General features: G+C 33.0%; 1 protein-coding gene across 1 annotated transcript in view; it reads left to right on the top strand.

The window, feature by feature from the left end:
• LOC126741224 (eukaryotic translation initiation factor 4 gamma 2) overlaps positions 1-13,192 on the top strand; it is a 36,189-nt gene that overhangs the window by 15,970 nt on the left and 7,027 nt on the right. The window contains exons 8-12 of the mRNA XM_050447595.1: positions 1,514-1,685; positions 3,098-3,426; positions 3,934-4,104; positions 4,160-4,273; positions 9,624-9,878. Coding sequence (XP_050303552.1) covers positions 1,514-1,685; positions 3,098-3,426; positions 3,934-4,104; positions 4,160-4,273; positions 9,624-9,878 — 1,041 coding nt within the window. The remainder of the gene's footprint in view (positions 1-1,513; positions 1,686-3,097; positions 3,427-3,933; positions 4,105-4,159; positions 4,274-9,623; positions 9,879-13,192) is intronic.

Below are 13,192 nucleotides of genomic sequence, written 5' to 3'. Positions count from 1 at the left end.
CCTATAAATCAAGACATTTTAATAGGGAGTAATGATGGATTGTAAGACTTTGTTTTTAGGCAGTAAAGATCAGTTTTCATTTCGTCCAGGAAATTTAGATTAGGTTTTATTTACTTTATAGGCAGTAGTGGTAGTTTCCATTAAATTCAGATAATTGAAGTTAAATGTTTATTTGGTCCAGGCAGTTGAGGTCAGCTTCGATTTACTTTCAGGCAGTAGAAGAACGTTTTCTTTTCTTTGTTGCAATATTTTTTAGGCACTTAAGGCTAGTTATCATAGATTTTAGGTACATTTTTATTTATTCCAGGCAGTGGACATTGTTACTTCTTCTGAAGTTATTTTTTATTAATTTTCAGTTGAAGCTTTTCTTTTTTGGTTTCAATTTTGTCCAAGCAGTTGAGGTTAATTTACAAACTAACGTCATTTTTATGACATTCAAGACATTCAGGCAACTGAGGTTGGTTTTCATTTACTTCTAGGCAGTTGAAGTCAGTCTTTATTTACTTCCAGATAGTTTTCATATAAAGTGTCAGTCAGTTTCTATTTTCTAAGCTGTAGAAGTTTTTCTTTTTTAGTTTCAATTTTTTCCAGGGAGTTGAAGCCGGTTTACGGGCATTTTAATGCCAAGTATCTTGAGTAGGAAACAAAATATCTTGCTTAAAAGCATTTGAGAATTGAAAACTTGGGGAGCAATGACGAATATCAGTGGAATAATCAGTTGGAATTTCTGCAATAGGGCCAAATTCCATTTCAACTTTCCCTAAATTGTCATCAAGCGCTTTCAAGGGAGACATTTTGTTTCCTATTCAAGATATTGGCATTCTCCAAGATTTGCAGAAACATCGGGTTTAGTTCTTTTACAAAAAGGCACTTAAAAGTAGTTTAGTGAGCCTTGAAGCCATCTGGAAAATTCGAAGTGGAAATAGGAAAAACAATTAATTATTTTGACGAGAAATCGTGTATACCCGAGCTTTTTCTCAAGTTTCGGGATTTGGAGAAAGTCAAGTTCCAGGAAAAAAGATAAAAACATCATTTTACTGCAAAGGGTACATTTCTTAAAAATCAAGATATGGAACTTCAGTTTGTTGTATAGTTCAGTTTTTCAGGGTTCTTATAGAAAAGATTGCTTTGAATCTGCAACCTTTGCCTCTGTCTCCTGCAGCGCCATTGGTACATCAACAAGTAAACTAGTTGTTTGAATTAGTATAGTGCCAGCTTCTATAAGCATATAATATAGATCAAAAAGAGCATCTTCAAACTTCAATAAAGCCAGATTGTCTCTAGTCTTAATCAGAAATAATACCGTTAGTTTAATAAAGGTCCGAAAAGGGACACAGTCGCCTAAATATGCCGCTCGTAAATTAATAATTTCAACAAATTTGACTTATATCAACTATAGTAGACTTAGCATTTCTAAATCCCAACTCCAAAGATTTTCCAGGTACTGATTTTTTTATTCTCTTAAATATTTTTGTAGTTGAACATTGACGAATTTAATATATTGCTCTTCCAGGGTCCAAGTAAAGAAGAAGTCCTAAAGAAATTCAACACTTTACTGGACGAATACTGGAAAGGAGAGGTGGATCTCAAGCAAGCCATCAATTCGTACAAAGAGCACAAAGTACCGGACAAGTTCGCCAAAGATGTGACGCTGTCCGGTTTGTCTCTTGCCCTCGACAAGTCCGGTAAGTTAATTTTTTTTTTGTTGAGAATTTTCTTTATTACTTAATTTTGTCTCATTCAATACTGACTCTTCTAGTTACATAAAATAAATGTAGAGCGATATTTTCTTAAGTTCAGACATAAGGATTATTAAAAAACAAAGAAAATGATCCACTAACTAAATTGGTTTTTTGGTATTTTCCTCTCCTCACTCACTCAATTTTGAGGGCCACTGTTATTATTGATTTTAAAATGCAATTCACCTTAATTCATATTTTAATTCTACTCCAAATATTCACAAATCGGTTGTTAGCCTGAGGGCCTGTTATATATTTATTTATAGGCACTCAAATTCAATGTTTACGTTCTACAATTTATTTAATTAAAGTTAAGGTAGATTCAGTTGATTTCTTATGACTTTTGAGTCTTCTGTATACGTTTTTATACAAGACTTTTAGTAATTATTTTACAATTTAAAACCCTTTATTATATGTTATTATATGTATTATAGACATTTGCGCTCTTTTTTTCGTTTTATTCCAGGTATTTTAAGTATTTCCGTGGATCTTTGGACTGTATTAGAACAAGTTATTTAACTTTTTCTCTAGCAAGACTTATACCTTCCTCTATATATGGAATAAATAGAAAAAAAAACCTCGATTGCCTTGGATTATTGATTGATTTCTTATAGGAAGTTGAGGTTATATTTTAGTTCATATATTCGGAATGCCTTCCTATGCACTCCCTAGTCCTTTCACTACATTTTTTGCACAATTTAAAGTATTTTATCCAGTTTGGAGCTGATATTATTGAGATTTTTATTGTCAATCATTTCAACTATATGGAAGGAATAAAGAAACTCAACTGCCTGGAATTATTAATTAATAACTTACAAGCAACTGAGGTCCCAACTACATGGAGGTTTCCAGTTTTAATATGGAACCTTTTAACTCGTTTTCTTGTAAGTCTTTCTAGTTTTTGTTGAATTTGCTTGAGTTTTATATATTTCATCACTCGAACTACTTGAAGGGAACATTTTTTTTTCCAGATTTTTTTAATTGGAGAAAATAATTGAAGAAAGGGAAAGTAAAAGAAAGCTGGGGCAAACATTTCCGGTTTTGTCTTTTTTATGATTTTTTACCCCGCATTTATTTTATTTTCCTTAATACCTTCCAGTTTCCTTGGATTCTTTTAGATTTGCAATGGAAGAAATAGAAAAAAACCGTCACTGCCTGAATTATTGATTGATTTCTTACAGACAATTGAGATCCCATATACCTTAAGATTTTCAGATCACCTTTTCACCATAAAGTTTTAGAGACCGTTTTTTTGGAATTGCATCGATTGAGATAAATATATTGATCTCCATAGAAGTGCAGCTTGTGTAGAAGTTTTATTGTATAAAAATAACATGCATACCCGTTTTTAATTCCAGATGCCGAACAAGAGAAATTCATAAAACTACTCGGGAATTTAAAAGAGGACGGCGCGGTATCGGGTGGAGCGATCCAAGAGGCCTTCAAGTCCCTCTGCCACGTGTTGGACCAACGCGAGACCGACGTCGAGGGTGACAAAAGCGCCGCCGTCATTTCGGCCGCGTCGGTATTACTGGCCGCCGCCGTATGCGAACACTTGGCACCGTTGTCCGACGTTGCCGTGCTCACGGATAACGGGGCGCACTATCCGCTATTTTTGATGGTGCTACAGCGGGTGAAGAAGAAAACCGGCAAGTCGGAACTGAGCGAGATGTTTAATAAGAGTAAAGTAAGTTAATTTAGTTTTGTAGTTGAATTTTTGAATCAAATATAAAAAAGAGATTAGTCACGGAATATTTTGGCTGCAGACTGCAGGGTAAAAAAATATCACGTAAGGGAAAGGAAACACCCTGTACATTATTTGATTTTTGAAGATGAACTTTTTTTTTTATAATTAAAATAAATGCTATAAGACAATTGAACAGTTCCCAAGGTTCTTTTGTAGTTCTTGTATTCTAGGCAGTAGGAGCAATTTCAGGCAGGTTAATAATAAATTTCTTTTTTGCTATCCATGGCAATTGAGTAAATTAATGATTCTAATCGCAGGCAATTTTACCCATGAAAAAAAGAACCGTGCAGTTTTTCGTTGTTTCCAGGAACGCTACCTTTAAGTTTTCTGGACTTTTCTTCTTAAAACCCTCTCTTATATAAATACATTTAAAAAATATACTCTTTCAAACGCGAAATATGTAACCGAACATATTGAAAACAAAAACTCTAATTTTGCATATTTTAGATTAACTTAATGGCACAACTGCCCGAATCCGAAAAAAACAAGGAGAGACTCACCGAGATCCTGGAGGAACGGGAACTGACATTTTTGTACCCGTTGCTCCGTATCCAGGCGGATCTTACGCGACAACTAGCGGCCGACCCTAATCCACAAGTATTTTACAAGTGGCTTAAGGTACAATTGTTGCGTCACCATTTTTTCGTTTGTTGTTATAATATATTCCTTGTAGGAAAATATGGAAACGGCCAACTTTAACGATCCAGGATTTATTAACGCCCTCGTTACCGTTTTGATCAAGTATATTACGCAGGAGGCGCAATCCGCCGGAGACGAGAAGGCTGTGGTATGTAGATAGACATTTCTTTAAAAATATGCAAACAATTGTATAGAATATACTTTAGTAACATTTGAATATTTTTTAACTTATTAAGAACAATATGCTGGTTACAATCTTATATAAACCTCGTTTCACTAATACATCTTGATTTTTTGGAAGTTTCAACATACATCTTTAAAGGTCAAGTCAAAAACTGATTTAGTTTGTTGGAGACGAATTTTGCCGTTACCCCACTTGGACGTAATAATAATTAATTAAAATCTTGAATACAAAAAATCGAAATCTATACTCTATTACTCATCATAATTTAACTTATTTAAGTTTGCGTAAGAAAGCTATAAAATATCGCGATTATAAGATAATACTGATACCTGTGAGAGAATGTGACGTAATTTTTTAATTAAATATGCAATTGTGCAATTACATATTACAATTTCATCATCGAAATAACCCTCAACGCTTGACGTACTGGGCTGCACTGAGTTTTTAGAAAATGGTACTATATTTTCTATGATTATCTTGCTGACGTCTCATCTTTATTACAAAAAAAAATTGCACTTGTATAAGGGACATTTTACTTCTAAACCTTGATTTAAATGTTGACATACGTGTGCAAGAATTTGTTTTTTATCCCCTATATAAGAACATTGTCGCGCAAAACACATAAAAATAGGTGTAGATAGTTGATTTTTCTTAAAGTCCCTTATAAGTGTGCAGTTCTAACCCACAATTAGGAAACATACAAAAAATATAGCAACATGCGTTTCGATGTTAGAAATTGGTTTTATTATAGTATTATATATACACTACCGCTCAAAAGTAATTGCCCACATATGACTGTTTTAAAGTTATAACTAAAAATAATAAACCCATCAGTTATTCTTATGAAACGGTTTATTTATAACAAAATTAATATAAACGATACATTTTCCAATTAATTAAATTTAAGAAAATCAAATTTTGGATTCATATACATGTCCGCCTCGATTTTTAATAACAGCTTCACAGAGTTTCGGTAGTCTTCTAATTAATTTGTCCAAAGTTTCCCGAGGTATCTTGTGCCACTCTTCTTGGATGATCCTCCACAAGTCTTCTTTTGATGTGGGGCATGATTTTCCCACTTGTCTATCCAGTTTATCCCACAGTAATTCGATAGGATTGAGGTCCGGTGATTGTGGGGGCCATACCTTAACTTTCAGAAGATGTTGCCTCTGTAATTGACCGAAATATTGCTTGCACAATTTCGACGTGTGCTTGGGGTCATTGTCATGTTGAAAGATGAAGTTTTCCCCAATTATTCGAGTACCAGAACTTGTCACTTAAAAGTGTTTTGTAACCCTCTTTTCGAAGAATTCCCTCTATTCTAATTAGATCGCCCACTGCACATCCACCGTACAGTTCTCAGCGACCCTTTCATTGGCATAACGGCGAACAAAAACTCGCCTCTTCGTTCCAAAAACCTCGAATTTCGACTCGTCACTCCAGAGAACTTTCTTCCAGTCATCAATGGTCCATTCTTTGTGTGATTGGGCCCACTCAAGTCTTTTCTTCTTATTAACATCCTTCAGTAGCGATTTTGATACAGCTAAACGAATTCCCAAATCCGTCGAAATTTGACGGTTAGTCTTTCCAGCCTTATGAAGTCCAATGATAATACCTTTTGTTTCTACCGATAACTCTTTTGTTTTAGCCATTTTAAAGAATGTTGAAAATTCAGCAAAGAAACAGTGACAATCGTCAATAAGCAAGCGAAATTATTGACCAATGTTACACAAAATCAATTCTTGAAGAGTAAACACCTTTAAATGTTTCAAATTTCATCGGAAACTGGCTGTAAACGTATAGAAGAAGTACATATTTTCACTACATTGTTTGTTATTTGCAAGACTATTTTTAAATAGTCAGTGTTTTTCAACGAACCATAGTTGATAGGTATGCTGTTTAAGCATATATGCATATTACGCATATTTACTTTTTTGTATCAAATTTAAAATATTAAAAAGAATACATAGTGGGTAAATACTTTTGAGTGGTAGTGTAAGTACAAATTTTGAAAGTAAACATTGCACTTACCTAAAAACACAAATTATAGAGAGCTACGTCAGAATGTTGTAACCAAAAAACAAATTTATATAAATGCATTTTTAACCGTTTGGGTTCAAGCATGTTGAATCTTGTTTCAATAATAAATTATGCGTTAACGTCAAGACCCGATGTCAACTGATTGAGGCACTAGTGGAGTGACACATTTACATAACATTATATAGAATATGTAACGTTTTGAGAGTATATTTACTTAGCAAATTATATTCATGAAGTACAAATTTTCACTGAAAATCCTAATTTTATAAATGAAATATAATATTGCATAACAAGTTACTTCTATTTTGGCAACATATAGCTTAGGGCCGAATTACGGACCAGATGGTAAAGTTCCTGTGTGTTATCAGCCAGATAAATTCTATCCTCTCGGTAAACCTACCTGTAGCTCTAGGAGGAATTATGAACCTAATTCTAACCTGTTGTTAAGTAACAGAAGGTTTACAGTTTGGCCACAACGTAATTGTTCTGGTCGGTACAATAATCTTAAGAAAAAAAAGAAATATTAGGGCTATGAATCTCCGGTCCTGAGAAAATAGTGTCTGGTGAAAAAAAAGTGTTTGGTTTTTAATTTGTGATTATTGTTACAGGTACTTGCATACTTGTTTTGTGCCAAATCCGATAATCTTTCTGTTAGTACCTACTAGTATTAATAGGTATTTGCATTTTCGCTAATTGTTTGTAAATATCCCACCAGACATTTGCCAGTGAATCACAGTACACAGCTTTTTAGAAACTGTATACTGTGCAGTAAATTTGGAATTTTAATCAATTTTTTATATTATTTTTTTGGAGGATGTCTTCTCAACAACCTGATAAAAAAAAGAGGTCGGTAAACTTTTCTGAAAAAGAATAATAAATTATTTTGCTCTGTAATTTAGTAAGTCAATTGAATCAAGAAAGACTGATGCGACATCTGCGAAATAAAAAATGAGGCCTGAGAAAATTTGACAGCAGAGTTTAATGTAAAAAGCCCTGTGTCAGGGGTGCTTCGAACCCTGAATAATCTTCAAACAAAGTATGAGGGTATAAAAAGAGATATATAATATTTAAAACTGGTAGCGGTAGTGCAACCATAACACCTCTTACCACCTATGAGGAAATAATTTATAATTTAATAACATTGCCTTTAAGATATCATGATGATAGTAAGTGACTGAATATAGTGGCTCAAATTTGACGTTCACCTATATGAAGTATGTTTTCTTTTAATTTCTCAGTTAGATAACAGTGGCATAGCCAGCAAAGAGGGGCAGGTAAGGGAAGGGTGTAACCTTAAGTCGGGCATTATCATATTAAATAAAGAGAGATTAAACCAGATAAAAAATCACAAAATACTCTGTAGCGTTTTATTTTTCTATTTCTTATGTTCACTAACGCTCCATTGATATTTCATTAATTTTAATAATTATATTAATAATTTCAGTCAACTTCTTTTATCGATATTTCTTTAAATTCACACTGTCAATGACACATTACTACTGTAACGCATCACTCTCCTGGTTTTATTATTCATGCTTTCTGTTGACGGTCCATCACTCTTCTGGTTGATCTTGATTGATGTTTTCTCTGATTGGATTGAAATTGACAGCTCAGGCGAGAGGTGGGGTCGTAACTTATTTAGTCGGTACTGCATCCATTTTTCGAGGACTTGTTCCCGTGTCGCAGGTAGAAGCACACGTAAAAGGCCAGTTTTTTTATTTTCGAAGTTTGTGAAGCAGGCCAATATGGTTTATAATTTATAGTCCTTAATCTTGTTCCTTTAGGGAACTGTTTATTTCATAATTCTGGTGCAGGATGCCCGAGATTTTGATGGATAGATAATGAAACTTAGCAAGGTGAGTGTGTCACATTTTGAACGCCATTCATTTTTATCGACAGTGAATACAATGGCAACCGTTGTTTTAGGGTTTTACTTTTTCGTTTTCCTCTTTATTCTTCTTCAATTGTTGATGGCTGCAGGATTTTGATTTCCCCGAGAAATTGCTGTAAGCTGTGGAGCTGGAGCCAGAGTTAGAGCTAGTATTAGAGATTTCCAGTCCAGATAGCTAAGCTACAAATGGCATACATTCACAGCCTCAATTTTGAAGGCCAGCCGTTCATTTCTTGGAGGAATATACAGGCCAGTCTATTCCATTTATTTAAATATTACTAACCATAGATTTGTCTCACTTATTTACATTTTTATTAATATATCTTTAAAATCAATTTATTGCTACAAATATTTAATCAACATCATAATTTAATATGTCAATTTCTTATTTATAATTTTAGTTATTTTTTGTTCAGTATTTTTCAGTACCTTTTTTGGTAGTTAAGTAGATATAACTCGGTTAAGGCTGATATGCCTTAGGTAAAAAGGTTCATGAACTTTCCCCTGCGTAATACAAATATATACTAAAAACTTTAATAATTGCAATTTATTTTTCAAGTGCTGAAATCTACCTAGTAGCTTAATCATAATTTAAATGTTACTTTTGACAAACTTATTTTATTTAATCATATTAACATTATTCATATTTTAATTCATAATAAATTATTAACATTTAACAGATTAGAAAATGAGGTGTATACATATCTTTGATGTAAATATAATTTGGTTGTATTGTTAAGATATATTTTTTTTGCCTCTTTAAATCTACTTTATCCAGGGTCATTTAATTGTTAATTAAAAACTATATACCAAGTCTTTTTTTTCTTAGTTTTCTCTCATTTATAAAAAAAAAAAAAACTAAGTGACGCCCTCTTATTTAATAGTTATAATCAAGTTTAGATTCTTTAATAGCCAGTTATAAGTGAACCTTCGAACAATCCCAAGCCTCCAATAATTCTGAGCTACTGTCTGCAAACTCTTGGCAAAATAGTAACATTGTAAAGTTAACGCCACAACTCATACAGATTAAGAACAAAATTTAGAATATTATACACAAACTTCTTGCAAAACTATGCAAGCTCCAACTCTTTGAAAAATTTGAGGTTGTAAATTTCGTAGTAAACCTTTTATACGCTGCTTTTTCCTGTTGTTAACTTATTCTTCTGCTAAGCAAGAATTATCCTGCTGGTAAGACAAACAAGAAGTTCATAATTCAATTTTTAATGTTACCTGCAGGATAACTTTTTCAGGCACTTTACCAGCCGGTCCATAATTTGGCCCTTAAAGACACTGTAAATTTACGTATATTTTTGGCATAATATATGGACATTATTATAAACCGAAACAAGTTAACCTAGACGATTCGATGATAATTTTTCGTAGGCCGAAAAGGAGGTGTCCATCCTAAAACGTTACCAACCGATCCTTCACGAGTTTCTACGTGACAAATCGTCGCTGCAACTGGTGGCCGTGTATTCATTACAGATGCACTTCCACGCCCAGGGGTTCCCCCGGGGTCAACTGTTACGGTGGTTCGTCTCGATGTACAATTTAGAAATCGTCGACGAGGAGGCGTTTTTGAACTGGAAGGAGGACATCACCGACGCTTATCCCGGTAAACAGCAGGCGTTATTCCAGGTAAGAATCTCATTTATTTAAATTTACTTATCCTACTAATAGACCAAATTTAGTGCTTAAAAAAGTCGAATTGCTAAATATGTTTCTAACTTGAGTTGTTCCATTTATAGTTCGAATTGGTATTAATTAGACATATAACCATTAAAGCAGATTTTAGGTAAATAAGTCTGCCTTGCCTTAGGATGTCAATTAAAGTGTTTATCGAGTTCTAGATTTGGGGCGTAAATATTCTGGTGATTTGATACTGATTATCGATTCAAATCGAACACACAGATACGATTTTAATTATGACACTAATAAGTGCCAAGGAGATTTGTCCCAAATAAAAACCCCGGCCCAATGTAGTTAACTAATTAACTAGAACCATCTTTGCCTGGTCTTTGAACGAAATACATGCGCATTGTTTCTGTTGATACTAAACTAGAAAATGATTATTAATGTGTTCAAAGGGCAGCAATCATTAGATCTATAAAAGGTTAACAAACGTTTGTTTTTTATACGAAACGTTCACGTTAATGTGAAGTTTTCGACGTAAAATCTTTTTCGCAAACACTTGCAAAGGGTGTCCAAAAAGCTAAAAATTCAAGTTACAGAGCCTTAGGTATTGGTCTTGTAGAATCTTTTGCCAAATGGTAAAAAAAGTGTCATAAAAAATGACTTCCTCGAACAATTGAATGCAATTTAGTTTTTTCAACTTTTCAAATGAGTCTCAACTTTTTGAGGTAACTTTTATTTTTATTGCAGGCACTCACAGTTTTTGAAGATTTTTAGACGTTCCAGTTATTCGAAGCCATTTTCCATTTAATTTCTAGTGTTTAAATTTATTTTCTTATGCCAGGAATTTGAATTTTATCTGTGATCCAGAGATTTGCAGTCATTTATCATGTAATTCCACACAGTTAAAGTTACTTTCTCATGCCTTTAACTTATTTTATATAATTTTTTATATCTTCCAGGCATATGAAGTCCTCGGTCCTTTAATCAAATTTTATCCGTGATTCAGACATTTTCCATTTAATTACAAATATTTGGAATTATTTTGTAACACCTCTACAGTATTTTATGTAATTTTTCTTATATTCCAGGCAGTTGACGTCCTTGGACTTTTAAACTAATGTCATCTATGATCCAGTAATTTGCACTCATTTTCCCATTTACCTTCAAAGATTTAAAAGTATTTTCTTACGCCTTTGAATCTATTTTTTTATATTTTCCAGTCATTTGGAGTCCTAAAAGCAATTTTATCTATGATACAGACATTTGCAGTCATTTTACATTTAATTCCAAAGATCTAAAACTTATTTCTAACACCTTTGAAGTATTTTATTAAATTGTTTAAATCATCCAGACATTTAAACACCTTGGACTTTTAAGTTAATTAATCCAGTCATTTGCAGTCGTTTTCCCTTTAATTCCAATGGTTTATTTAGCCTACTAAATATATCGTTATAAAATGTTATCATTGTTTTATATTTTGAAAGTTTGCGCATTGTCTTTTTATCAAACCTACGATTCTGTTATAGTAGTTTTAACCTCACTTGAAGAAGCAAAAACTTAAAGACCCATAAAAACCATAAAGGATTCTGCCGCCGCGCCGTCAGAGGCGGTTATTTATAAAAATCTCTTGGTGAATATAAAAATTTTTAAGTTAAAGTTAGAGTTTTACTGACTGGTTATCTGGTTATTTTTGAGATGAGAACTTATTTTTATGTTGCCTACTTAGGTACTTTTTTATAACGCAGTAAAGTCGACTAGGATTATTCACTCAAACACTTATTTATATTATTGCAAAGTACTCACCAATGCTTAACTAACCTTCTGAAAGACTATCCTCAGAAGTAGAATCATCAAGACCCGTTGAATTATTATTTGGGGTATGGGTGGCAAAACGGTATACTCTCTTTCAGTTTTAATTACGTGCTCAACACAGTTTTTCCATCTATTCGTTTCGAATTCTGACATAATTTTGAGGATATTTTCAATAACTACCGCACTTAATGTTGGCGAACTGTTGCACTTTCGGAGTTGTTTTTTTAATGTGTTACTAGTTCAATGGGGTTAAAAATAAAATAATATTGAGGCAACCTTAACACGGTGTGTCCATTATTCTTAGCAATGTTATCAATAACATACTCATTTTTAAAGTTATAACCTTTAATGGTATTAAGCAACTCCTTTTTTAAGAGGATTTTGTTAGGCACTGGAATGTTCTTCATTTTTATAAAAGTTATGATATCTTGTTTTTTAGAGCTGTTATTTGGTATTTTATTTAATATCCTGGAATGTTGATTCTATTATTTAGTTTTTGGTGTTTAAACCCGCACTCTCTTAAGATACACCAGAGTGTTGCTAAGCACTTATAGTCATAATCAGGGTACTTGACAAGTTTTTCTCTAATCATTTCCAATGCTGGAACCAAGTTAGCCTTATAAAAGTCTTATACTATACGCCGGATAACGTATTTGGTAGCTTCATCAACTCTTCTAAGTTTTTGGCTGACTCTTTTTCTTCACAGAATGGTCTGTAACATCTCCCACTTTTAAAACGCGATAAATTGTCGACGACGGAATTAAAGTTAATTTATGAATACGTTTAATTATGGCATTTTCTGACATATCCGGACTTTCTTGTCTAAGGCAATTAAAAATATTTAAAATTACTCTTTGACACTGAACATGTAAGTCTTTATGTCCAAACTCGCTGGATTCCTCACTAGCTACACTACTTGTCGATACTGTATCGGCTACCTCAAAAGGTCTCCAGAAAGCCATATTAATAAACAAAAAAAAAACAACACTAAAATAACTATAGGAATTAACAAGGAAATAAAAACTATTTAATTATATCAAAAAAGAAATAAACAACAATGTAACTCCACAAACTTTAACAAATCGCAAATTAAAAAACAAAGGAATATTATAATATTCATACAACACTTTCATTAAGCATCAGAGCAAGACTAAAAGAGCCGCCTGCCTCGATTCGTCCTGCCACCTGCCACTGTCCTAAAACTTTAAAATAGTCGCGGATTTGGCGATCTTTTAATGCAATGTGTTTAAAACAGGCCCCGGTCTATAAGTCTTCCCGCCGGAACGCTTTTAATAGTTTTTATGGTCATTCAAGTGACTTTAAAACCACTATACAATCATTAACTAGCTTGTTGATATGTAGAGGAAAAATAATATTTCAGTCAAAATGGGACCCTTAGATCTTTTATAGGAGAAACCCTTTGCAAAGAATCATTTTCTAATTTGTAGTTATAATTCATAGTTGTAATATTTGGAGAAAAAGATAATACAGAATACTTCTAATAC

This window comes from Anthonomus grandis, chromosome 10, assembly GCF_022605725.1.
Source record: "Anthonomus grandis grandis chromosome 10, icAntGran1.3, whole genome shotgun sequence".
In the NCBI taxonomy this organism is placed as follows: Eukaryota; Metazoa; Arthropoda; class Insecta; order Coleoptera; family Curculionidae; genus Anthonomus; species Anthonomus grandis.
The sequence above is the reverse complement of the archived record's forward strand: the minus strand, read 5'-3'. Positions and strand labels throughout refer to the sequence as shown.